Source organism: Taudactylus pleione, unplaced genomic scaffold (assembly GCF_031769625.1).
Source record: "Taudactylus pleione unplaced genomic scaffold, aTauple2 ptg000186l, whole genome shotgun sequence".
In the NCBI taxonomy this organism is placed as follows: domain Eukaryota; kingdom Metazoa; phylum Chordata; class Amphibia; order Anura; family Myobatrachidae; genus Taudactylus; species Taudactylus pleione.
Genome location: NW_028284588.1, coordinates 5074477 through 5100332, shown reverse-complemented (window position 1 = coordinate 5100332; position 25856 = coordinate 5074477). Strand labels below are relative to the sequence as shown.

The 25856-nt window shown below is 36.7% G+C and overlaps 1 protein-coding gene across 2 annotated transcripts in view; it reads right to left on the bottom strand.

Moving 5' to 3' along the window:
- The window catches only part of GABBR2 (gamma-aminobutyric acid type B receptor subunit 2), a 777957-nt gene that overhangs the window by 19131 nt on the left and 732970 nt on the right, over positions 1-25856 (bottom strand). For both annotated transcript variants that reach the window (XM_088476284.1, XM_088476286.1), the window contains exons 14-17: positions 15128-15238; positions 12037-12261; positions 7207-7389; positions 2993-3122 (exon numbers count right to left, since the gene is read on the bottom strand). In XM_088476284.1, coding sequence (XP_088332410.1) covers positions 2993-3122; positions 7207-7389; positions 12037-12261; positions 15128-15238 — 649 coding nt within the window. The remainder of the gene's footprint in view (positions 1-2992; positions 3123-7206; positions 7390-12036; positions 12262-15127; positions 15239-25856) is intronic.

Sequence of the window (25856 nt, the reverse complement as noted above, 5' to 3'; positions counted from 1 at the left end):
CCCCTTAAAAAGTGGGAGGCACATATAGAAACCGTTGTAATTCCTATACCGTTCACCTGATTTGGATGTAATTACCCTCAAATTAAATCTGAAAGTCTGCAGTTAAAGCACATCTTGATTGTTTCATTTCAAAGCCATTGTGGTGGTGAATAGAGGCCAAAATATGAAAATTCTGTCAATGTCCCAATATTTATGCACCTTACTGTATATGCCACAGGTTCCAAGCCTCTGTCTGGTTGACAGGTAGCAATCTTGATTGCCAGGATAATAAAGACTGATAAACAGTGGGTCAATTTCAATAGTCTATCTCTCATTGCCTGGGGAGCAAGTTGAGGCCTGTCGAGAAAGAGATATCATCACTTGCAATTGTAAGTGCTGTGCTACATGGTGTTTTGGAGAGTTGAACACTTTGTCCTTCCACCTTGAGTGAGGGAATTCTATATTAGTTAGAGCCAAACAGGCTAAGATTTATTTTTTATGTTTTGTTTATTTTGTGCTCTCAAATAAAACTAACTGTGAGTACCAATGCCCTGGACTGGTATGCTACTAATTGGCTGCTGCATGGAAGGTGCTGCCTTTTACCTCAGGAGATGGCCCCCCTAACATGATCTTGTGACACTGCCTACATGCTGAACATTGGCTGCAGGGAAAGGAGTGAAGACACTCTGGGCGCAATCTATAACAAGCAAAGCTGCTGATGGTTGCTTTAGTCCTATCACATGAGGACTTGTTAAGAAATTGGATAAAAAGTGGGCAATCACAATAGCGCTGAGCAATTTGATGGGTAGATTGATGTGTAATGAGATGTTGCACAATATAAGGAGAGAATAAACTTCAAAAGGGGTAAAATAATACACATTTATTGAATTTAGACAGTTCTAAAAACATTTTCAATTACCCTTGAACACAAGGGAAAACACAGTCAATAAATGTATAAATACAAGGTAGCATGTAGTATTTATTACCCTAAGCAGGGATAAAATAATATTCTTTTAGTGCAGAGAGACAGACACATACCAGTTGGATGAGTACTGTGACCACTTGGTCTGAGGAACCGGTTACCAAGGGGTCCCAATGCCCGTCCATCTGGTATGTGTCTGTCTCTCTGTAGTAAAAGAATATTATTCTATCCCTGCTTAGGGAGGAGGAGTAGCCATTGGGGAAGTGCAAAATCACAATGTTTCAGTGGTCCGATCATCGATGGTCCGATATATCGTTGACCAACAATTAAAAATTGATATTACTGTTACAGTATGTGCTTAAAAAACATTTATTTAATAAAATTGTGTTGGTTAAGTTATATACAGATGTTCTTGACTTAATTCAATAAAAAATACCCCAGCAATTTCTGAGCATTTTTTAGAAAAAATATTAGTCAGTGGTTAAAAGTCTTTCTCTTGCCTACTGAGGGGTATTTTCAAAGTTTGATTTTGCAATTGATTTTATGTTCAATTTAGCTCACCTGAAATCAAATCAAATGTAGAAATCCCTGTCAAAATCCCACATTTACTAAAATTCGATTTTGGAAGCCTTTTCTAAATTGAATTTGATTTGGTTAGATTTTGAATAGTGATTTATTGTTCGGTTTTGCATGCCCATGTCCAAATCAAACACAAAATCGAACTTAAAAATAATAAAGTTCTATTTTCATGGTGTGTGTGTCTTGTGTTTATTTTAATATTTCTTTTGCAGGTGAACCAGAGGTACCAGCAGGCCCTTAATGCCCCGCATGCTGGTACTTGTGGTTCTCCAAGTACCAGCATGCTGGGGAGACTTGCTGGGATCTGTAGTTCCCCAGGAAAAGACAATATTATTATATCTATTTTTTACACTACACTTTCACATAATCAACCTGGCACCCACTGGCCAGGGATGCTGGGATAGCCCCAGACTATCAGCCCAGGCCTGGGGTGCCCCAGAGTGGGAGAGTCCCTTTATTGGAGGGACCCCACCTCCCCAGGGATCCCCAGCCTGGGCTGACTAGCAGTCAGCTATAATGCTTTGGCCGGCTATTGCATTACACCCCAGCTAGAAAGAGTCCAGTGCTGGTTTTAGAAAATACGGAGGACCCCCTACAACTTTCGTCCCCCGTATTTTCACAACCAGGACCGGCTCAGAAAAGCCTGGTGCTGGTTGTGCTTTTAGGGGGGCCTGCATAATTTTTTTTAACACTTTATAACCTTTTTAAACACAGAAACATGCACAGATCTCACTGATTACATGCATCTATGAAATTCATACCTGCTCATGCTAAAATCGCCAGCATAAAGCAGGTCTATTATTTTGGGGACTTGAAGTTTGCTTTGAAGTTCGATTGATGTTCCTTTTCAAATCGAATATTAGTAAATGTGGGATTTGTATGCTGGGCTAAGTACCAATGTTTTGCCGATGTTAATTTTTGAGTGTGATTTGGTTTTGTATTCGATTTGACATTTGGTTTTGCCTTTAGTAAATCTCCAAAGGCAAAATCGAATGCAAATCAAATGTCAAATCACTCAAAAATCAAAATCAAACATTAGTAAATATACCCCTAAATGTCTCATAACCCCATCTGTGTCACACCTGTTTGTCTGCCCCTCCCCTTTAGAATGTAAACTCTTACGAGCAGGGCCTCAACCCTCTTGTGCTTCTCCTTACTTTACTTTCACCTACTTCTTACCTCCCACCAGGGCACCTAACACTTGGTTGCTTACGCTCTGTTGCATAGCTAGGTGTTATGGTCACTAATGTAGCAATGTATATTATCCATGTCCTTGTCCTATTTTGTACTGTAAGTTAGTTGTCAAATAATTTGTTTATGTACTTTGTAAGGCGCTGCAGAACACTTGTGGCGCCATATAAATAAAGGAAAATAATAATAATAATAATAATAATAATAAACAGTATAGGCATACTTCCTCCATAACAATGACTTTAGTTTCATCCTCTTTATATATTGCCCGAACCACCGACACATAACGTTTATAAAATTATTTTGCCATTTATACCATACCTTTGCTGTCTGTAAAGTTTTGTATACTGAGAATGTCATTCAGATCCTGGTAGTGGTTCTGCTTGATGTAGGTTGTTTTCTCTGGTGTATCTTGAAGTTGCATTGTAACCTCCTCAAGATCTTTGTCCAGCTGTAAAAGTAAGACACTTCAGTTCACATACTGCAGAAAGTAATTTTGAGTATGTATCACAAATTTTGTTTATATAAACGCCCTAACTAGCTAAGCTCTTGTAAATTTAAATTTTCCAGTCCAGGGCAGAGTAATATGATAGATTAGACAATGTTATTCTCTTGTACAGCAGCCACATGCTGGCCAGCAGCTAATAATGGTGCATTACAATAGACTGGAACCACATAATGGGTCTGGTTACCCTGTTATCAGAATTCTTCAGGTAGCTTTGCCTAGATACAGTACTACCTATTACCACAGATTTCCTTTTACCAAACTTTTATGACTATTGTAATAAAGGTAAGGAAACATCACCCAAACACACAGTAAAGATTAACCTCCATTTATGTTTTTGGATTGTGGGAGGAAACCAAGATATTGATAGATAGAAACCCATGCAAACATGGGTAGAATCAGAAGGCTGGTCGGTTGCTGCGTCATTGTTCAGAATTGAGCCCATAGCCTCAGTGATGAGAGAAATGAATGCTGATCAACCCATTAATGAACTACTAGCAGGTGAACTCCAGACACTCCTGATGTATCAATTCTAAGTGCCCCTAAAGGGCATTTCAATTGAATTGTATTGTCATGTCAATATAATACTTTCAGAAATTGTGGTTGTTAGTTTTCCCATAAATTATGCCCCCCTACAAGAGTCCCTCTTTCCTTTTTTCCTTTGGAACCACTTAGAATTGTATACTCTGACTCTGGGGTGCACAACTTGTAGGCTCAGTTTGACCGACCTAATGGAATTACATAGAGTAAGTTTAAGTCAAAATTTGATGTTTTAGACAATATATAACAACTACAAGTAACATAAGGGAAACAAACCTGCTTAATTTTTTATATGTATTTACGCGTATAGAAAAAAGGGTAAAAAAATACTACATAAAGTGTCCACCCAATCATGGTGAAACATGATTGCTAATGCATAGTGATGGTTTTTTTTATGAATACAGTACCATTGGGTTATGCCTACAATGTAGCTCTTCATTACTTGTGGTAACTATGATCTGTTGAATGATGGGGGTTTTATGTTTCTGTACTCAAATGGCGATGATTATTTTACTAATTTACTAGTTACATATTTGGTTCTCTTTAATAATAAGACCATGCACTGAAATGCAGGTAAATTCATAATGCATATTGGAATTTCATGATTTTTCCCAAGCTCCCAAGTATAATTACATGATGGGTTATCTATAATGAAATAATATAGTGTCTGTTTTTCTATGTGGCAATATATTTATAGAAATGGAGGGGCAATGTAAATGTATGTACTAGGTTTTCCTATTTTCAACTATCAACAAAAACATACAGTAATAGTAGGGAAACATTCATAAACCCTCAGTGCAACTAAGGAAAAAATGATGTAACCTCTAATAGCCAATCATACCTTTGAGTTTAATTTTCTAAACTATACTACAGATGTGACATATGAAATTTGATTGGTTGCAGCAGAATACAACACTTTTTGGCAGTTTTCATAAATTCCCCAATATAAATCCTCATATAGAATTACAACTCTCTTGGTTAGGAGTCTATTTATGAAGACACTGCTTTACAAAAGATTTTTCTATCACCGCTTATTGCAGCAATAAAAACATCTGTTTCCGCAATTTAACAAAAGAAGATTGTGCAGCTGGCCGGTGATACCATCTGAAGTCACTGCTTTGCCAGCCAATCCATGCCCCCTAACATAAGCATCCCATTCCAATAATCATAAAGGTCCAAACCCATTAAAAAAAAGATTTATTGAAAGTAGTATTTGTACGTGCCAACCTTCTTAAGCAGTTTCTACCAAATTTTTACTAGAAGGAAAAAATATTCCGAAGCATTTATTGATATTTATTAAATTTAAATAAATTATCATATAATGCCATATACATCTGTTTTTTTGTGTATATCTGTAGTTCTTACAGCCACTTATCAAATGTAATGCCTATTTCTGAATTAGCTCAAGTTCCACAGATTTTTTTATGGACTGATGCCCAAAACTGTAACCATAAGCAAGATGTAGTCTAAACAAGGATTTATAGAAGTATAATAATTCTCTTCTACTGTAAATCAATACTACATTTCCAGCCCAATAAAATACATCAAATCCATATTTGACCTTATATTACATTACATTATTGCTTTATTGTACTAAAAAAGTATTTTATAATTTTTCAACATACACAAACATAACTACAGATTGATAATATAATGAAAGTATCACTGATTTATATTACTGTACATTAAACCTCAGTGGAGTATTCTATATGACTGTCCCACAGAATAATACAGAAATTTGTAATAAGATACGTGGACTGAGAGGATTGTAATCCGGTGTTATATATTATAAGCAAAATGTATAAATGGCCTATTTGTGGCAGTTAAAGGAGGGGGCTTATCGGTTGTCCCTGGAATAGACCGGATTGTATAGTTAGATTAGGGGGAACTCTTACAACTGCCACACGCAGCAGCATATATTGACGGTTGCCCCTTTGCGAGTCTATGCACATACCGCTGCAAACTCTTTCCTCAGTGTACATCCATTCATACAAATGTGCAAGGACTGAGGCGCTCACTTTTAGCGCCTCTGCATAGTATAATACTTATTGGTACAACCTTATGCGCCACGCTGTACTCACTCTCAGTAGATGACTGAGCGGGAGAGCCGACATGACCAAGGCAAGAATTATCCCGTGAGTCTTGGTGTACCCTGTGGAAGTTTGCCAGTTACCAGATTCGAATGTTGTTGTATTCTCAAAATTAATTTATATTATTAACCTCTATTATTACTATTTTATTATTATTTTTATTATTGTATATAGCCCCTTTTTGTGTAACTTGGTTCAGCTGCACCATTTGCAGTTTTGAACCATATAGTCCATGGAAAATCTGCCAATTTCTGTGGTGCCCCCCTTCCCTTGATGCCCTAAGCATATACTTATTTTGTTTAATGGTTAATCCAGCCCTGCCAATGAAGTAAAAGCTGCTTTTGAAAAGCCGCAGTCTCATGATCCCCAACAGTGATGATTTGTCCTGGTCATATTACTGCGCATGTACCTGAAGTACTGCATGTGCACAGTGAGGGTCGTAGGAGGCAGACGAATCATAATGATCCCTCTTCGCATATTGGATTTCATTGGAAGGGGCGTGACATAGTGGGTTAATGCCATCTGTAGATGGCATTAGTCCCCACAGTCAAACTCCGAAAACTGAGTTTTAAGAACTCGATCAACAGTCATACTCATACTAGTCTATGGGGACAGCGCATAATAATGGGTCTGTAGTGGACGCAGGAGACATCTGTGATATCGCCTGCATTACTACATTGCAGAATGGGTCCGCTACTTACAAAACATGACAAACATATTGAAACAACTGCATTTCTTGGTTTCCTGTAATATAAATGAAACAGATAAAAAATTACTGTCATAACAATTCCACAGTGAGGAGCTGCATGAAGAACTGGCTGTTCAATGTAACAATACAAAACTCCTCGTTTATCATCCACCTTCTGATAATATCGTTTTTGGCTTAGGTGTCCTTGGTTGTATTATTAAAATATGTTACCTATATATTTGAGTATCAGAAATCACAGACATTATTGAGAAGCACTTTGGGCCTATTTCCATTATTTAGAGTTTGTATGTGGTATATAACATATCTAATTAGTAACCTGCTGTCTACAATACTAATAAATCACTGCAAACTTTGTTAAAATGTGTTTACGAGCTGTAAAGTATCTGTTCAACAAATTCATCAATATTAATGTTCTCCCCAAGTGGGTTAAAGAAAGCTGGATGCTATGTCTGCCTAAGTACTCATTCATCACACAGCAAGATATGTTAGACATTTATAAATGAGTTCCATATACTACCATGACATCAAATGTTATTTTCATGGGTATAGTCATCTTTTGTTTCATTCATCCATGCATAGATAAAACAAAATTGAAGTGTGATTATTTAAAAATGTAGAAAACAAAAACAAAAACAAAAGTTATTGACAAAAATTATCAATTCCCTTTTCACAGTAGTAAAACTGTAAGTACCTCTGTGATCTTCATCCGTAAGCGATGGTTCTCTGATTGCAGTCCTTCTAGCCGGGATGTGCTGGCCTGGTTTACACTGGTGACCGACGTCGATGTCTTGGAATCCTCTTTTTTTTGATTTTGCGTAAACTGAAATCTCCTGTTCTGTGTTGCTGCATCAGGATTCGTCCTTAGGGTAATTAACTATGAAAATTGAACAATAATATTTACACGACTGCGATGGAACAATGCTGAAACATAATTCAATATAGTCTTTTAAACAGACAGGTGCTATATTATGCCGGTAATTTAGGTTAGCTGTAATTTTCAGTGTATAAGTAATGTACTCAATGGACATAAGCAACATTAACTATTTATAAACATAAACATTTCAATTATGCATTAATTACTCAAGCAAGTTATTCTTTTGGATAAGAATTGCAGAAAAGAAAAATGTATTTTTCTTCTCTATTCTGGACAGCAGCAGCTCCTTAGAAAGCTTAGAAAGCAAATATTCACAGTGCAGTGTATCTGTAGACTGATTACTCTGCTTTTGCCAGGTAATACCTGTAGTATATAGCAGAATTTCTGTAGGGAATCTCTGTCAATCTTTCTTTAAGTAGGTTGGGGTATTGTGCATTCAGCAATATATTGGAAAGGTGAATTTGCCTGTTCAGTTATATGGTTACTACAATGTTCCATAAACACATGTAAGCTTGAGAAATGAAAATGAAAACAATGTAGAGAAAAAGCGTCAGATTTATGTGAAGCTAGAGATGTCTGGTGAAATTTGGCAAAAAAACAAATTTCACAGTAATACAGACTTTTCACGCAGGTATGAAGTTCTGGAAAAATTATCTTTGATTTATGGTTTTGCTTCAACATTCTGTAATGTACTTAGATGTTAGTACAATGCTAAGTACAATGCTATCTACTGATTGCTATCTTTAAACTTAAACTTGCAGTATGTAGATCATGTGTAAATAGCAAATTACTGATTCTCCTATATTTCCATGAAAAAAACTACAGTTCTCCAAGATCCCACAGACTGTCTTACTCAATTACCTTGGGTACAGAAAAGAGCCACCTTTAATGGTGCTTATGATACCATATGATCTTCTTCAGTGGTTCTCAAATCTAGTCCAAAAGGTCATGTTTTGTGGATATCTTTAATCATGCACAGGTGAGTTCATCTATTTTGCAGGGCCAGTAATGATCTCACCTGCTTCCACATACAGAAATCCTCAGAACACGACCTGCTGGAGTACTTAAGGGATGGAGTAGAGAACCACTGGTGTACTTAATTAAAGAACCACATATGATGTTTATCCTATCATTCTCAATCATGGCCATTTGACATTAGTTAATCTTGGCCAAAGATCACTCTAAAATGCCATCCTTAATTGAATGTCCACCTAACTTATATATTCTTTATTTGAAAGACAAGGCTCTGCTATTGTAAAAATGAATCGATTTTGTCTTCCAAGGATACCAAAAGCTTGACATCAAGAACATTTTATAGCCCGATCCATGTGGACTCCTGTTACTACAAAAATTAAAGGTGGACTCAAGCTAATAAGAATTTTGCCTATTTTCATGAAATTAAGTCTACTTGGTCGTACAGAGAATTAGATTAACATATCTACAACAATTGTTAGCAGTAAATATTCTATTTTCACTGCAATATCGGGAGATCAAAAGTATGCTTTTATTTATATTGTTACTCCAAAGTCTAAACATACTGTATATTACAGGTTGAGTCTCCCATATCCAAAATGCTTGGAACCGAGGGTATTTTGGATATCTAAATATTCCGTATTTTGGAATATTTGCATACCATTATGAAATATCTTGGGAAAGGGACCCAAATCTAAAAACAGAGAGCATTTATGTTTCATATACACTTTATACACACATCCTGAAGGTAATTTTATACAATATGTTTAATAATTTTATGCTTAAATAAAGTTTGTGTACCTTGAACCATCAAAAAGCAAAGGTTTCACTATTTGAGTCATGTTAAAAAGAAAATCAGTATTTCGGAATATTCCATATTTTGGAATATTTGGATATGGAAGTCTCAACCTGTATTATGAAATCTAGACATTTTAGCATTTCTTCTCAGTGGCTTGGTACCAAGGCCAGACTGGCCATCGGGCACTTCTGGCATATGCCAGAAGGGCCAATGACCTAAGGACTGGCTCGAGGAGGGTGAAGCAAAAGACCCCCGCCCTCCACCCAACGGCTCCGAAATCATTAAGATTTCATGGAGACGGAAGGGGTGGAGGCATGGATGGGCCGGTGGCTGCTGTGCTGGGCTGGGGAGAGATGCAGTGACTCGTGGCACACCCCCTTGATTATACCATGCCTCCTTTACACGCGAATGCAGGGCGGACTGCCAGGGCTGCAATACAGCCCCAGTCCGTCCCTGCTTGGTACTATGTTTTGTTTCCCGACAGTAGGTAACTCCTCTATAACTTGCTGATAGTGTACATTTATGGGAATAAAATCATGGTAATTATAAACATTTTTCATATTTAAATTTTTTTAATTACATTCTAAAATTGGAATTTGCAAAGAAATAACATTATGAGAATACAACTAATAAAATGGGTTAATTCTGCATTTTTGTTTCCATTTATTTTGTTTAATTTAGTTATCATTATGACATCCATGCTTACACATTATCTAGAATTCAACTGAGATATTACAATAAAAGAGGAGAAATAAGTGATGCCAATCAGTTCTGATTACCCAAGCTAACAATTCTAGTGTGGAAAGATTTTGCTGCATTTGCAAATCATGCCTGGGTTAAGACCTCTAAATTGCAATAGTGCTGCCTGCATTTTTAATGTTAATGTGCTGCATGGATAATATGATTTTGGCTGGTGGTACCACAATACTTTAAATAGACTGTCTGCAAATTCAGGACACGGGTGGGGACATTTAAAATAATTGTGACTCATTAGTCAGGCGCCAGTGCCATCCTAAGCTCGCAGCTGTGCTAGTTCACCATGTAAATTAGTGGAACATTGATTTGGTTTTATTAGATTAGTGCTGCCTAATGAATAGGGAGCATTACTAATTAATCTTTAGTGTTGTGGGCAGTATTCATCCTTCCATATGATTAAAACTCTTCCAATGTCAAGAAAAATATATAGGAAGATAGGCTGCTGCAACCCCCTAAGTAGAATAGACAGACTCATGTGTAGAAACAGCTGGCCAGGACATGTGTGCATTTGCACATTACGTCCACTCAGTTTATGAAGCTACTATTAACTACAAAATCACAAGATAATCCTCTTGCAAAATGTGTAATCTGCAAACAGCCTTGTTCCGGGAGGACGCAGAATGAAAATAACAGATAAGGGAAGGAATTTAGAAAAATGGATGAAAATACAAATGATGAACTTCTATATTGTTTTAATTTACTTGTATGAGAGTTGCAAAATCCACAATGTTTTGGAAAGGACATGCTGCACTCTAATCTTGTTTTAAAAGCTAGTAGCCAGGATGCTGAAAATGAAAGTAGTATAAAAAATAGATTGTTCTAGCTCTTAGTTTTCAATAAAACAACTGTAGCAATTCTGGCACCGGGATTTCATCAGCCGACATCCTGATCGTAGGTTTTTTAACTACGTCCCCTCCCGGACTAATGCATTCACTTGAAACATGTAAACAGTACAGTGTACTTTTACCCCGAACACAAATTACGATGTGGTTGTACCACCCCAGGCTGTGTCCAGACAACTAACTGAGAAATACTTGCCACACCTAGTCAAGTGTCATTTATATCTGTACCTATCGTGAGTTATAGTTTGTTGGCCTTCAATGTAATAACTATATATGTTTTGTTTGGTACCAATGGGTAGGAGTTATTATGGAATTGCCATATTAAGGTGATAGATATCTATGCTCTTTGTTTCAACTGGAACTACTTAATCCAGATTTGTAGACCACCTGAATGCCTGGAAATAATAATCCTGTCTACTAATATAATTCAAGGATATAATTTCAAAATCTATCCACAGTAGCTGGACCTAGATATATTTTAGCATGGCTTTAACACAGATCCTTAAAGCACCATGTTTCTCATCCAGTTACAGCACTCTAAGATTAATGATTGCATTCTGATACACCAATCTCCCGCACTTTCTCTTGCAAACACTGTCTTATAAGCAAAGTGACAGCCACCGACAGTGAAGTAGTAGAAGACAGAGGATGCTTTCAGTCCCTTACCTGCAGGATTCAGCTACATATAAGTAACATTAGATTAAGTGATATTTTTCCACAAAACACCGTAGCTAAATCATGTTTTTACATAGCAAATGAAGCAAAAGAAAGATCTTTACAATCACCAACTACTAACCTTTTGCACATTAATTTTAATAGGACTTTCAATTTTGTGAAATGTATATATTTAAAGTAAGAACACCCAGTGATAGAAACTGTCTGCTATAGGGTTAGGAGAATTTAAACTTAAAAAATATATAAAGTAAAACAAAACACAATCTATCACTTATATTTACGTTATTTATGGATTACAATTTCATAGTAAATTTCATTTTCAGAATTATTAGTGTAATAAAAATTGATTTCAGTCAGTTTTATCTTAGAGATTGTATACATCTATATTATTTATATTATCTATTTTATTTATATTCCCTGTTTCATTGCCGTAAAGATGCACTTAAGTGTTTACTACACATTTGTACAGTATGAATGAGAGATGAGCACTGCTGATCTTTAGCATGTCTTGTTAAATCTAGGTCACAACACATTGCATTTCTGAAAAACTGATTACAGGGCATAATAAATTAGGATATAAAAATAGAATGTAAAATAACTTACCTTTGGCACAAAAACTAGACAGAGTGTAATTGTACTGCAGAATATGATGACTAGAGCCACAATGCAGAACTGGACATTAGGTTGGTCTTTGGTAAGAAAGGAAACTGCGGCTCCAATAATACACATGATCCCCACGTTGTACACACTCATTCCTATATACTTGCTGTCATTCAGTGCTGGAATGCTTACATTCCTGGTCTCCCATGCCAAAAAGCAACCAAACAACTAGTAGAAAAAAAGTAACAGATAAGTAACAAATATATGTAACATATGAACACATTAACGGTTATATTTACAAAGTGGTGATTTTTTGTAAACCCCGGTTTCTCTGTGCTTTTGACGCCAAAATCTAAAACAGCAATGATATTAAATACTCATTTAATATTATTGCCATTTTCAATTTCTGGGTCAAAAGTGCAGAGAATCATCAGCTTGCTGACGTTTAGTACATCTAGCCCTTAGACTCATTTGGAAATGTTCAAGGCCTTCAATATAGATTTTGGGCCCTGGTACTACTACTTTTGAAAATCAGTCTGAAAGTGCCAGAAACAAAAACATCACTGCAAAGTCTGACCTATTAACTCAAGTAGTTTAATTGAAACTTTTATATTTGTCTACAAAATACTCATTAGTTTAGATTTGTTCATGGCTTAATTAGAGTGAAGGACCATCAGACCATCTTTATAACTTGTTTCACTATTCTACATATGTAACAAGTGTTATAGGGACATCTGGTGCATCAACTACACATTGCAGTAAAGTTTAAACAAGATTCAAACTGTATTAAAGATGCATCCAGAGCAAACATAATCCTTTTTTTTCCAAGACCCAGCTCTTTGAATGGCCCGAGGAAGAAGCTGATATAGATTACTTGAATCTGTGTCAATTTAATTGCCAAGAGAAAGAATTAATATTTGACATAAGGTTATTGATAGCATTTTTACCTGTGCACAGTGGGTTATTGGAGGTCACCTTGGTTTCCCTATTGCTTTCACTACCTGTAAATTCAGTAGGCAGCATTTGGAAAAATGTGACGCTACCACAATGCTCCTATCATACAAATATGTTCTCATGCACTAGCATCTTTGCGCCATATGGCATGAGTCACACTGCGTGACTCAGACACTCTGCCACTGGTAGTTACTCATACTGTTTCCTGAATTATGTGTCCTTTTCATTAACATATTCATTTATAGCATCTTAGGTATTTAGGATTAGTACTTTTGTCACAAAGGTATAGGTATAAAGTAGCAGATTAGGGATAATGATGCATGGCGTGAAGCTTGGCGTGGGGCACTAGTATCAGGCCTCTGACTTTTGCCTTTTTACCCCAATTAGCTAATGATTCACACAGAGAAACATTAAATGCCAGCATTAATATTCAGGGTACCCATGCATTGTACCTTTGTCGCATTAATGATACAAATGCTGTAAGACATATTTTGCAAAAAAGTTGCTTACAGGTAGATGTATCAAGCGATGAAAAAAGTGAAGAAGTGTCCATAGCAACCAATTAGCAGTGAAGTAGCATTTATTAAGTAGATTTTATTAAATAATAGGTAGTAGCTGATTGGTAACTATGGGCAACTTCTCCACTGGTCCACTTCTCCACTAATTTCACCACTTGATACATCTGCCTCCCTGCCATGGTATGCCAAACAGGACTCTGAGGCTAGGTATATGCAGACACAGCTGTAAGTAACATTGCAAGTAGGGATGGCCATTAATGGTCACCATTGCCCTTTGTCTATTTTTCCATCTTCACTCCACTTCATGTAAATAGCTGGCTATACCATCTTGTGATAAAAGTATGTAAAACACGATATTGATTGTATGTAAGGAAATACACCCTGCTTTTGTACAGTATGTAGCATACAAATAGTAAGCAATTTCACTTGTATACTGCGATTTATACTTTCTTTAAGATGCAACTATTCACAAATGTCCGTACATTTGAAATTTGCCATACAAAAATTCTATTTATATTAATAATGCCCTTAACATGTGTAATTTCTACTAGATCATATGCTATTAAAACAAACACTGTTTCCATTATAAGAAATTGTTATAAATTAGGTAAGTGGTAAAATGAAAAGGAAAAGGTGAGAAGTAGTGAGTATTGCTATAACATCTGACACTGAAATAACTCAACCCTGGCAAACAGATTGGCAACTGATAATTTGGACATAACAAATGATCATATGATGTGATAATAATGACAGGAAATAAGCAGAATGATCTTTATTGTATTTGCTCACTCAATAAGTGTTGTCAATGAATTGTTTGTGGAACACATAAAACATGATCTACTTTATATTATGTTGCATGTATCAAACATAATAGGTTTTCGGCTTTATCTTTGGGATAAAATTATCCAAATTCCTGATTGCATGTATATTCAGGATTTACTATTAATCTGTATAAAGATTATACTTGAAATGCTAGCGTAATGATGAAATATTGTTTGTGTTAATACTGTATAAAACAAGGGAATTGATATCAACCACAGCATACAGCACCACACTTCTGTTGTGTACATAGGTTTAGGGTTCTCTAGGGCTCTTGCCTTAGGTGCTTTTATTTAATTAATTCACATTTTGAAAGGTGTCTGAGGCACAACACAGCAAACACATTATAGATTTAATCTCTTTGGTTCAATCCAAATGGGATAGAGGATACCAGACACACACTGATGCTTTGCTATATAGATGATAGATGAAATTCTCCTTTGTCTCCATTCTGCCTCCTGAGACTGAGGCGTAGCCCAACAGAAGTGAAACTAATTAAAAGAAACCTAATCAAAATAATGAAAAGAAAAAATGTGACCCAATAGGCCAATAGAGACGTGGTCAAAAAAAGCTTTGGTTATTCTTTGCTTTGACTGCAGTTTTTAGGATGCTTGATCCCAAAAGCAATACAACTTGTTGTACAGAATACACTGTAACATAAGTATAGCCACATTCATCTGTATATGCATTAAATAGCTTCTATAGTAATATCTGTACAGTATATGCTTCTAACTTATCAAAGAATAAAAGTTAATTTGAGCATTGATTTTGATTACTGTACAGTACACAGAAGCCCCACTTACCATAAGAAGCCCTTTGTAGGCATAGACAATTCCAAGCCAGATTGTCATGTGAGTGTTCTCACAGTGCTCCAGAAATGGAAGAATTGCAATGTCTCTCCCTGCAGGATCAGGCTGAAAGGAAAGGGGAATATATTCAGAGATTCAAATATAGAGAGTTATCAAAAAAATAGTATACTGCTTCCTGGGGTAGGAATTTGGGAGACACACCTGTCATTATATCTATCTATCTATCTATCTATCTATCTATCTATCTATCTATCTATCTCATATCTATCTATCTATCTCATATCCATCTATCTATCTATCTATCTATCTATCTATCTATCTATCTAGCTCTCTATCTCATATCTATCTATCTATCTCATATCCATCTATCTCATATCTATCTATCTATCTATCTATCTATCTCTCTATCTAGCTCTCTATCTCATATCTATCTCTCTATCTCATATCTGTCTATCTTCTATCTATCTATCTATCTATCTATCTATCTATCTATCTACTGTATCTATCTATCTATCTATCTATCTATCTAATATCTATCTATCTATCTAATATCTATCTATCTATCTATCTATCTATCTATCTATCTATCTATCTATCTATCTATCTATCTATCTAATATACATCTATATCATATCTATCTATCTCATATCTATCTATCTATCTATCTATCTATATCATATCTATCTATCTATCTATCTATCTATCTATCTATCTATCTATCTATCTATCTATCTATCTATCTCATATCTATCTATCTATCTATCTATCTATCTATTCTAGACACAAATATCAATGTAAACATTTCTCTATGTAAGAAAATACAAGTAAGAGTACCTTTGTTCTTCATTACTAGCTATAACTATGAATTAATACTGTATGTACTATTTTAGACTTTTCAGTAATATTTTAAAACACCATTATTAGGTCTAATAACAAGATAGAAATCACTGTTATTTTTTGCAATTTATTCCAAATGTTTGGCAGCGCTCTAAAACATACCACCTGAGAGACCTGCTTCATTACTGGCACATCCATGTACAATATAAAATATTTATTCACACACCATTCTTCAACATGAATTTACTCATTTTGTTATGTTATCACTGACAGATAAGATAGCTATACAAATATGGAATAATTATGATTAAAATTATAGTTCAACTTTCACTGTTATTGGAACCTGACTATGACCCAAATGTGTGGTTTTAAAATGTTTTAGCTAATTCTTAGTTTGTTCATATTGTCATATTCACCATGGTTATAGTTTTAGGCAACATAAAAAAATGAAAAGGTTGCGAGTGCTACCTATTCATGCCAGGTATAGTTACCAACACTGGAATACCTTTGCAAGGATATACTTGGTGTGAAACAAAGATTAGACATTGGCGAGAGTCAATATATGCAGCACACATGGGAAATTAAGAGTTTGTGGCTATGCAGATTAGCACTTTTGTATATAATCATTCAAATAAAAGTAATCTTCTAAATTAGGCACCAAGCAGTAAAAATGACCATTAAGATGCCCTAATTATTAATAATTCCATTAGTAGCAGTAATATGCCCATCTGTAACAGCATACAGCAATATGTTAAATAGTAGCGGTACTGCGCAATAACCCATTATTTGCAGTAATGCCCACCACTATGTCAATTAATGCTCCCCAGGATGCCAACTAGTTTCAGTAATAACCAACCAGGATGCCCATTAGATATAGAAATGCCATCAGGAGGGAGTTTAGTTTCACAAATATACACCAAGGATAATCTCAGTTGCTGTAACTCTTACTTATAGTAATATTTGGCTGTAGTAATTGTGCAGAAAAACAAGTGTCTGCTGTGTTTTCCTTTGTCTCCCTCTATCCTGGGCCAGTAGTTGACTGTGAATATCCCTCCCTGATGTTTCCCTTGAAGTAATGAGGAGGCATTCACTGCTGGCTTCTAAATGGTGACCTCCGTCAGGATCAGACACTTAAGTGACACCAAATTACTGTACAGTACTATTGAGTCCTGCAGGCAGCTTTCTCTCCCACTTTAACCTTATATTACAATCTTGGAAGAGAAATGCATAATTATTAAAAAGATTATCAGTAAGTCAAAAGTTTTGGACATTTCAGAGAAAATTTGAAAAGTTGGCGGGTACGACTTGTGATAGTAGTGCTATATTTTTTTAATTACTTTTATCAGTTCTACAATGTTAATATTTACAATGATCTCTCAAAGTGGTTATTTCTTTTATGTCATTAAGTATAAACGAAATTTCTTTTATGATTTTCAGTCTTCTTACATTTTCTTTAAAAACACAAAGATTACAAAAAAGCATAAATTTGATCTTTCATCAATGACATGTTACCCCAGATGTAAATTAAAATATATTTGCAACAGAATTTGTTTGCATGAGATGCAATATACTGAACAGGGAGCAGCCCTGATGCCCCCTTTGTTCTGTTTATTGACTATAGTATGAAAGAGACAAATTGACATGCTACCAAACTGATAATGGTTCTATCCAGACACATTCCTAATTTTTGTGGAAAGCTTCAGAATAATAGTTTTGGTAATTTTAAGTCAGTACTATCTAGTAGTTAATAATTTATATGTTTTGCTGGGGCTGCGGTCAGAATGCCGACTGCTGGGATTCCGGCTGTCAGAATGCCGATGCCGGAATCCCGACACTTGTCAGAATACTGGCGCGGGCTTTCCAACGGCTAGAATTTCCAAAGGTATGTACTGTAAGTACTGGGGTTAGGGGGAGGGTTAGGGTAAGGGGTTAGTGTTATGCACTAGGGGGAGGGTTAGAGTTAGGTTGCGGGTGGGGTGGAGGTTAGGTTTAGGCTGTGGGGAGGGAGGGTTAGGTTTAGGCACTAGGGAGCAGGTTAAGTTTAGGCACCTGGAAGGGAGGATTAGGGATGGCAGTTAGGTTAGGCTTACTACCAGGGGGCGTTGGCATTCTAACCTGGTCGAGATGCCGGCACCAGGATTCTGACCGCCGAGATCCTTAGCGCCGGCATCATGTACCCAACCCATTTTGCTGCCCTGGCAAACATTGTAAGGTTAGTTAATGTAAGCTGAACAAACATGTTACATGTTCACATTCATAAAACTGTATGCATGTAATAACATTGTTCAGTATTACCCTGTCATTCCTTTTTTCTGTACCCCATATTCAAGTGCTTGAAAATGCTTAATAAAAACTTAATATTGAAAGAAAAAGTTAAGTATTACCTCCTCTGCTCAACTATTGATAGCTCAAGTTCCTTTCACATATATTAGGACAATACCCTGATTGCATATGATAACATAAAAGTCAAAATGTGAAAATGCATGCTTTGAGTTACTGTAAAATAACTAGGACTGCTCAGATGTATGAATCCACAAAGTTACACAGCTCCTGTCGGCAAAGGCTGCTAGACAGTCACAAGTTGTAATGAAATATTGATATCTCCTTTAAGCGTAGTATGCACTTGTAAGTGGAACTTCTCACACAATTTCTATTTTAATATATTTCCCCAAAATATACATGCAATTATAAACAAGAATATTTTGGGGACATATATGAATATGGAAATCATGTGAGAAGCTCCATTTAGAAGTGCATGAAGCACGGAGACACCAATATTCCATTACAACTATTTTTGGAGTATAAGGTGTTACTCTTTTTTTTTATTATTTAGCTGCTGTAAAAACATTGAACAAATATCAGTCATTGCTTACAGTACTTAGTTATAGAAGTACTTCCCTCCAGGGGCCTAGCCAAAACTTTGTGGACCTCATAGCAACATTTTAAAAGCCCCCATCCCCCAATGCTTCTGGAGAAAGACTTTTCTCTGCTGCAGTTGTTTTTATGCCCGATAGTAATGCCCAGGTTAATTTTATGCCCTGTAGTAGTATCCTATCTCATTGTATGTCCTATAGTATTGCCCTAGTTCACTAAATATCACTTTGCATTGCCGCCAGCACACATTATACCACATAGTGTCCCCAATTCAATTTATGCCAAACATTGTCCCCAGCTTTGTGTTATAATTATTAATATAGAAAAAGTACCAATAGTGAAAATCTGTTAAATATGTTCCCTTAATCCCAAATGAGACATTAATTGTTCACTGAAGTGCTGCCCTTTCTAGTAAATGATATAAGATCTAATATATTCTTCCAAAGCATGATATGACTGTAAATATTTGATTTCTGACAAATTGTTTTCAGTTACCTTTTACTAATCTCAATAGTGCTTAAGCAACTGGCAACATACTTAAATGTTCTTCTGATCCTCATGCACAGAAGGGCTTAATCATTGTTCATACATTTCTCACAGAAATTCTGGTTATGTAAATTATCTTAAATACTCTTTGTCACAAGTGGTACTTACACTGACTTGACAGCAATGCCAATCACGATGCCAGACTCAAAAGTGTTGGAAATGATGTGTGTGTAGGTGTGTTATTGCAGAGCTATGTAGACACACACCAGCGTACAGCCGTACTCACTGTTATACACACTGGTAGATGGAACATAAAGTGGTAGGGTCCTATACAGCTCACCAGTGAGTGTATGCTGCTAATAAGTAAAAGTGCAGGGATGCTGGAACAGCTTTATGAAAGTATACTTTGTGATCTCTTACTTAGACTTCTGTCCCCCACCATGTCATTCTACACAGAGTACAAAGAAGGTTGCAGTCACATGAGCAGGAACACATTAGGTTGAAGTTCAGACCTTCCTGCAGTGAGAAGTGCACTGCTTTGTAACACAAAGGACTGCGTTTTGTGACATTCATGGACTATCCACAGCTGTGCAGTTATTACCTAATGCAAGTCTCTTGATTTCGGGGGCTTGCCTGCTGGCATGGAGCGCAGTAGTTTGCCGTCACTTGCCTGTAGGCTATGCCATGAGCTAGCTCCCTGGTCTCACAGTGCATACGCACTGCTCTGGCTTTTTGACACTCTGCCTGGCTGACCTCACCGACCTCCAGTCTATTTAAGGGGATCTGTCCTGCATTCAGTTCTTGAATATTACTTGTGTTCTTTGTGTCTGGCTTTTGTTATTAGACTTCACTTTTATGTGAACCTGATCTCTGTTTCTGCATTCTGGCCACGTTCCCTGGATCTTGCTTGTTTGTTGCTTCTCCCTGGTGGTTAATCTTATCTTGTACCGACCTCTCGTTTCCCTGACCAAGTATTCTGCTCTCATTACCAGCCATTGGCATTCAATTTATATATTCAGATATATTAAATGACATATATTGGAATACCGTACCAATAGCCTGTGTTATTCACGCTTCACATAATGACCCTGATTGTAAACTTTAGAGAAAAGACCCATTAATGGGAGACCATTTGGTAGGAATCTAGTGAACAAGATAGTGCAACTAGCTATTGTTTGACAAGCAGTGGTGTCTAAAATGATATCAAATGATATCAGCATGGAACTCCAAGGAAGAAATAACAGCAGTTATATGCAAGGAGTTAGGAGATATACATGTACTGTACATTTATTTGAAATGAAAGGCAAAACAGGTGAGCAACTACAGATCTAATGAAGAAAAGTACTCTGTATGAAAATATATCATAGTTTGGTTGTATCTCATAAAGCACTCATCACATATGCCAGTGCACGTTTGCAAGTTCAGTGGCTTAAACATCACAGGCTATGGACTATTTAGTAGTAGAGGAAGGTAATATGGACAGATAAATCATTCTTCATCATGTGTTTGACAAAAGGATGACATACATCTAAAAAAAACTGTACAGCAGTGAACCTGGGAGCTCATTCAGATCCGGACGCTAAGCTGCGCTCTCTCGCAGCTAAAAGGGGCCGGGTATGCAAATTCCGTGATCGCACTGTCTGGTATAAGGATGCCCTCTATGTCTTAGAGAGTGACGGCAGTGTGAACGCATGCCAGTCTAGAGACGCCCACTTTACATTCTTAACACGCGTCATCTCCAGGAAGTGTATGACTAATTATGATCTTCGAGAGCCATCGGAGCTGCTCGCAGCCCTTGAGGTTGACCTTACCCCACCACAAGCACTGCGATCACTGCAGGCTGAAAGACAAGCAAGCGACGTGTACAATGACGCTTCTTTGCTAATTATGCACACCCATAAGACGCCATTTTGATGCCCAGATACGCCTGCGTTCGCAGCACCACTCCTCCATTCACAAGCACCTTCCCCTGTTACCTCCCACAAATGGCGCAGTCACTCAAAGTAGAGTCCAGTCTGTGTACTATGAGCGCACGATTCCTGGAAGCATGCGATAATCGCCCATAGCGTGCATCCGTAGCTTAGTGAGCGGGTCTGAATCAGGCACTTGTTTTCAACTTGAAGGGTTCTGATGGTTTTATAATGTTGAGCCACAAAATTTTCTGGAATAGTTTAAGTGGCTTAAAAGACAATGCCAGTCATTATTTATTGAGCTATCATCTTTAACTCCCACATTACAGAAATTATTTGCTGATGGGTGACATTCCTCCTGGCTTGTGGGCATGGCCCTGATGGAATCCATATCACGTGGACTACTCAGTTATCCAGTCAAGCATTTATGTGATATTTTGGTATTACCTCACAAGGCATTTTTCATCACCATCAAACAGGTGTAATTTAAATGACTTTCTTGTGTATAAGGAAGGAGAGTGCAGCATCACTTCATAACAAAAAGAACATAGTGACTCAACACCCCATTAATAAACTTTTAGTGTTTCCATTGTCTGTGTCTACCTATATTATTTTCTGAGTCATCATTTATGGTCATCTGATTCTTCTCACATCTCCATAGGCTGAGTGCAGAATCAGCCTTTGGCGACTTAACGCACGGTTTCTGTGGCGACTTCTGTGGCTAATTGATTATACCCATATAAGTTTATGTTTTATATCAAATTATTGTTATTAGCAATATTTAAAGAGCCTCATTAAATGTCCAAACTGATTCCTTTGGTCAAATTATCAATACCGTAATTTGCAAGATGCATGATAAATGTCATTACTAAACCTAGCTTTTTGCCTTATGGGATAATAGTATAGTTGTGGTAATTGTAGACTTTGCCGGTGGTTGCCTAGCATTGTATGTACTAATTATTGATTTTCTAACAAGTTCTGCAATGCTATTTGTATTACAAAGATTCATGTTGAAGGCAATACTTGGCGTTTATTATCTAAAATGCCACAGTGCCAAAGCAATATGTCAGTAATGAACTTCATTTTCTGTCTATGACCTCTTAATAAACAATTAAAAATTGTGCCTGAATATTATTGCTGGGACATCAGTACACAACTCATCAAAGTATAAAAATATTACATTTATTCAATATAGGCTAATATAGCAGCATAAAGAGCTTCTTATAAACACAATATACATGAAAGGCACACTTTGATAAAAATATATCTATCACTTAAAGAAAAAGAGTTGATCAGACTCTTCCAAGAAAACAGTATAAAATAATGAACAAGGTAAGAAGAAAAAACAGCAATATGAACATAAAAAGTATCCAGAGATGTTGTAGCCAATGGTATAACTCAATGGTGATAATATATCCAATTGGCTGATACAATGTAGCAATTCAAAAGGGGTTTTCCCAGAGATCCTATTTAGGAAAAATGTGCAAGTAACAGTTCTTCTTTCAGCATAAACCGACAAAAAGTGAAATGAAAGAGACAATATATCTAGCATAGGAGCCACAGGTAAAATGTGTATATCCTTATATCAACTGCTGTGTATAAAGTCCCATATGTCTGTATATACCGACAGCGGGATATTAGGACAGTGAAAACTCACTGCTACCCTGTATTCCAGGGCTATGACTTCGGGCAGTCAGTGCAATGCAATAACGGATGACCCCAGCATAGCAATCCACTTACGGCTCTCGTTGTCAAGCGGTGAAAGGGGTACAGATGACCTCTAATGTGAACCAAAGATCAACATTGTAATGCGCATATTAAACCCTGAAAGATTTTACTTACTTGACTGAATACACATCGCGCCACGCTATGCCATTCCACATGCTGCATTTGCACCATGCAGTCCTATGGAGTTGCGGGAGCGAATGCAGTGCATGTAGCCAATTTGCGGGTGCGCGACTCACTCCATGCGTGGCGTGATTTGTCGTACAAGCGGCAAAGATGCAAGAGGACATATCTGTACTGTACTTCCAGTTTTCGAGGACACTAAAAAAATTAATCCTGTCACTTCCTAGTGAGTGGCAGGTGCATTTCTTTATTGTACAATTAATTTATATATTGCACAATGTATATTAAATTGTTTCACTTTGTTTATTTTTCACAGAACCCCATACCTTTCATTATTAAAAGCAATTGTCCCTTGAATATTGGGGCCTCATTGGCTTCCCTGATACACCAAAATACTTTTTTGTTCCCCATGCTCCACTTGGTGACTGGCACTTACTACATTTTAGATGTAGAGATGTGCGCTGACCCTCGTGTTTTGGTTTTGGATCAGGATTTATCTTCATGTTTTGGTTTTTGTTTTGCAAAATCACCCTCAAATGTATTGGTTTTGGATCTGGATTTTTCTTTTTTTTAAGTGATAAAAAGTTTTTTTTAAAAACAGCTAAAATCATGTAAACATTGCAATCCAAAACCCAGAAATTCGGATTTAAAATGTGAATTCCGAACAACTGGAAGATCAGAACTGCAACTCAAATTTATCCAGATCTCTTCAGGAGATCAGAATCGCAACATGGATCTGTCTGGACTCACAAAATTCAGTTGGATTTGGATTTCTGGATAACTGAACCGCACATCTGTATGTAGGTGGCATACTTTTTGACTGCCCAAGATTTACAGCTGGAAACATGATTTGTTGGAATAGGCACTTACAGTAAATACAAACCCTAAGCTGTCACAAGATTTCTTGGGTCAGGCTTAAAAAATTCATAGGCACAAAAAGAGTGGCCTATTCTATTGGGGATGAGCCCAAAGCTAAATAAGGCATCATTAGGCTGTAGAAAGTCATAGTTTTACAATTGGTGTCTCTGCTCTATAGAAACAATAAGAATTACCATTTACTGATGCAAAGAAAAACAAACCATTTCATGAAAACATCAAACCATTCTACATCCATTTCTATCTTCTTCACTGTCAATTAATCAGCCTAGAGGAACTAGTGCTTGGTAGTTACAACTGCAATACTACTGCTGTAATGGCTTTCTAAATGACTCATGTATTTTTTTTTATTTATACATGTTTATATTAAAAAAAATCTATTTAATTAAAGTAGGTCAACTGGCCTTAAATCTGTTGTTATGTATGTATGGTTAGGTTACAATTTTATTTTTATTTTTATTTTTTTGAGTAAAATAATAACAGCCAACTACAAATGTCTGTCTTGTAGAAGAAAATGTTTCAGGTGAAAAATCTGCTGCAGTTGTCGCTTGTACAGACTGCCATAAACTTTTTTATATAATTAGTGATGCACACGCCTGCAGATGCTGTGTACATCTGCAGGAGACCAATGCTGAATTAATTCTTGGGGAGGCCATGGAGACTGTGATGAATTCACAAGGAGAGTTAATGAGCCCACTTTATATGAAGACTGTTCATATAAAACAGCTTAAAGACTCTGTGGGGGATAATACTGACAACTGAACCATAGACCTGAAGATATTGAAATTCACATCAAGATAGATGGTTTAAAAGATTAGGCAAAGCAGACTTTTCCAAGCACTAGACTGTGTCAAAGCAGTAGATAGCAAATAGCATGTACACTTTAATACCAAAAAAGTTGAATACTGTAGAATGACAGACTTATAGAGAACACAGTGTAGTATGTATTATCAAATTTTAGAATGTTTACAACATGTGAGCCTTATAACATAAATACGATGTCTATAAATTTCAATTAATATAACCGATCTACTGTACATGAATATATGATCCTCAAAGATATTAGGAAGGTGATGTTTTAAGGAAATTTTCAGTGTGTTCCATTAAGCCAATTTTAGAGATTTATTTCTGAAGTGTTTCTTAATGGGATCATAGATAGGTTGTTTTTTTCTTTTTACAAGTGACATGTAGGTTTTTGGAGATCCCTGGAGGAAGGAATAAGGGTGAAACAATATCTGTGTGATCCCCTGTCATGATCAAAGGTAAGTACCACTCTCCTTACTTCCATGTCCCCAAATGTTAATGTAATGTACCGATTGTATTATTAGTTGTTGTAGTTTAGTCTTTACATACAGCATGTAGGTCGACACTGTGCATATGGCGTCTAGGCACGCCATGTTTTCTCCCCTCTCTCTAGTGTTTTCAAATAAACTTTTCTTATGGCATTACTCCCGGTATGGTCATTAATATTTTTTTCCTGTAGGACTACTTGTGCCAGTGGGCCCTTAATGTCTGTACATGCTAATACATGTTGTTTCACAAGTGCCTGCATGCCGGGGCAGGCTTGCTGTGACCTGTAGTTCCCACAGTAAAGAACACTGATGAAATGTTACTCTAGAACAATATTACAATCTATTTTACACCATTAACCCCGCACCAACGGGATCTTGGGAATAGCCATTAATTTTCAGCCCAGGACTGGGTGATCCTCGGGAGGGGGAACCTCATTTTATTTTTGGTGTCCCAACTTTCCAAGGAACTCCAGCCCTGGGCTGACCAATTTGTGGCTGGTTAATGTGATGGCTGTGGGACATTATGTGTTCCCCTGCCTGGGTAATACACACCTTCATATCTCCTGTACATTTGTAGATAGTTTGTAGTATTTCTGCTGT